Source organism: Salmo trutta, chromosome 1 (genome assembly GCF_901001165.1).
Source record: "Salmo trutta chromosome 1, fSalTru1.1, whole genome shotgun sequence".
NCBI classification, from domain to species: domain Eukaryota; kingdom Metazoa; phylum Chordata; class Actinopteri; order Salmoniformes; family Salmonidae; genus Salmo; species Salmo trutta.
In genome coordinates this window covers 12,763,654-12,766,153 of record NC_042957.1, presented here as the reverse complement: position 1 = coordinate 12,766,153, position 2,500 = coordinate 12,763,654, and the positions used below count along the sequence as shown (strand labels likewise).

Sequence of the window (2,500 nt, the reverse complement as noted above, 5' to 3'; positions counted from 1 at the left end):
CACAACTACATTGCATAATAACTTTCAAATATTTAGTTAGCGCAATCAGGAACCAGAGGGAAATTATTGACTGCTGCTGTAAAGGGTCAGAGGCCAAATTATGCAACGGTTGTATTTCCAGTTTCCACTTCCCTGTGTGCCTCATAACCGTTTGTTATCCTCCACCTGGGTGCCAACAGAATGGTACTGAGGAAGACCTTTACCCTCCGACTCCGAATCCGTCGCCGTCTCCACCTGGTAAACAACAACGTGAACATAAACAATAACACTGGTCACATGTCATGAACTTCTTGACAACAGTATCATGGGGGAACTATTTTACCAATGGACTTTACTAGAATATCAATGAGGCTGCTTAGAGGCATAAATCATAAAGAGGGTAGTAATCTGTAGTGATCTATACTAGAAACTGTATACAGAGAGAGGGACAGAAACAGAGGGGGGAGGGGGGAATAGAGAGAGGAGAGGAGAGGGGGGTATAAAGTGAGAGAGAGAGAGAAAGGACACACAGAGAGAGATAGAGAGGGAGAGAGAGAGAGTCAGAGAGTGAGAGAGAGAGTCAGAGAAAGAGAGAGAGAGAGAGAGTGAGAGAGAGAGAGAGAGTCAGAGAGAGAGAGGGGGAGAGAGAGAGTCAGAGAGAGAAGGAGAGAGGGGAGAATAGAGAGAGAGAGAGCGAGAGTCAGAGAGAGAGAGTCAGAGAGTCAGAGAAAGAGAGAGAGAGACAGAGAGAGAGAGAGAGAGTCAGAGAGAGAGAGAGAGTGAGAGAGAGAGAGTCAGAGAAAGATAGAAGGAGAGAGTCAGAGAGAGAGTCAGAGAGAGAGGGAGAGAGAGAGTTAGGGAGAGAGAGAGGTCGAGATGAGTGAGAGAGAGAGAGTCAGAGAGTGAGAGAGAGAGGAGTCAGAGAAAGAGAGGGGAGAGAGAGGAGAGAGAGGGAGTCAGAGAGAGAGAGAGAGAGGAGAGAGAGAGAGAGAGAGAAAGCGAGAGAGAGTGAGCGAGAGAGGATCTGCAATCAAGTGATGCCAGAGGAGTGTTTGCCCTGAGAGCCTTGATCCTGATCAGATGACTGTGTCTCACTGAGAGGGATGGCTTTTATAGGCCTGTCCCTCTCTTTCTACGGCTCAGTTACGAGCTCACACACTCATCTATTGTCATGTCAACAGTATAGACCCAGTACTTCAAAATAATGACATAAAAAAGTTGAGTGTGGAATAAAATGTCAACGAGTACTTCAGAGTAAATAACGAATTGTACCAGATATGGTAACAGATATGATAAATATGGTGCTGGCACTGAAGGTTATGATGGGTATGTTGATGATGTTGATGATGATGATGGCGATGATGCAATGGCTTTTATCTATGCCTTGAGAAACTGCATTGCAAAAGACACAGAATGTTGTCTTAAGTGCAATTTAAGGGTCTAAATGGTTACATTAATGCTATATGGCGTGCTTAATGTCATTTAAGAGGACATGAAAAGTCACAGCAGCAGGCATCCAGAAATTACATTTGTTTCCAATGTAAAATAGATAATATGATCAAATTGAATTACACTGATAAATAGTAATCTTCAACAGTTTCCTCTAATGTTATTCTACTCTATTCGTCATCATAGGTGGTTTGTGTTTGTGTGTATGTTTGTGTGTGTGTGTGTGTGTGTGTGTGTGTGGTTGTGTGCGTGTACATGTGTGTGCATGTGTACATCTGTGTGTGTGTGTACATCTGTGTAAGTGTGTGTGTGTGTGTGTGTGTGCGTGTGCATGCGTGTGCATGTGTACATCTCTGTGTGTGTGTACATCTGTGTGCGTGTGTGTGTGTGTGTGTGTGTGTGTGTGTGTGTGTGTGTGTGTGTGTGTTATATTGTGCTGTGAGCTGGCCAGTGGCTGTAGAGCTATGTGGTCAGGTCATTATCCTGATTGGTCAGGGTCACATGTGTCAGGTGTAAAATGGTTGCAGTCATTGTAATGTATACTTGTTTTTCCCCTCCCCCCCAAAAAAACAAAACATTTTGAAATGCAAATGTATTTTGTCAACCACCCACCCGCGGATCCGGATTGGACCCCTCGCGGGACCCGTATGTTTGACAACCTACCTGGACTAGAATATCAACGTGTGTGTGTGGAAGCTTGGTTTTACCTGTATCTCCATATGGAAGGACGTGGCGTTTTTGAGGTATTCCTCAGCCTTGGACACCATAACACAGCCTTAGTCACACGTCTTGCACAAAAACCGAGCGTGGCTTGCCCGAGGAGGCGTGCCGGCTTGCCTCCCTGGCCGTCTTCCATGGCCAGCATCACCACATTGGCGCTGTCGCAGGGGCGGTCGAGGTGGAGTTTTGTGAGGGGTTCCGACCCGAGCCGCCCAGACCGTCCGGCGCCCACAGTAACAACTCGCCCCGTGGGTCACTCCCCTCGGGGTAGTGCATCCTGAGTGGACTCTGTGCTGCTCTGGGCCGTCACTGAGATGAGGGGCTTGGAGGTGGTGCGAGGTGGTGCCGGCGG

At 47.1% G+C, this 2,500-nt stretch overlaps 1 protein-coding gene across 1 annotated transcript in view; it reads right to left on the bottom strand.

Moving 5' to 3' along the window:
- Positions 1 to 1,890: 1,890 nt before the first annotated feature.
- Positions 1,891 to 2,500, bottom strand: part of LOC115175637 (disks large-associated protein 2) — a gene marked incomplete at its 5' end in the record, with an annotated part of 191,923 nt that continues 191,313 nt past the window's right edge. The window contains 2 exons of the mRNA XM_029738938.1: positions 1,891 to 1,911; positions 2,136 to 2,183. Coding sequence (XP_029594798.1) covers positions 1,891 to 1,911; positions 2,136 to 2,183 — 69 coding nt within the window. The remainder of the gene's footprint in view (positions 1,912 to 2,135; positions 2,184 to 2,500) is intronic.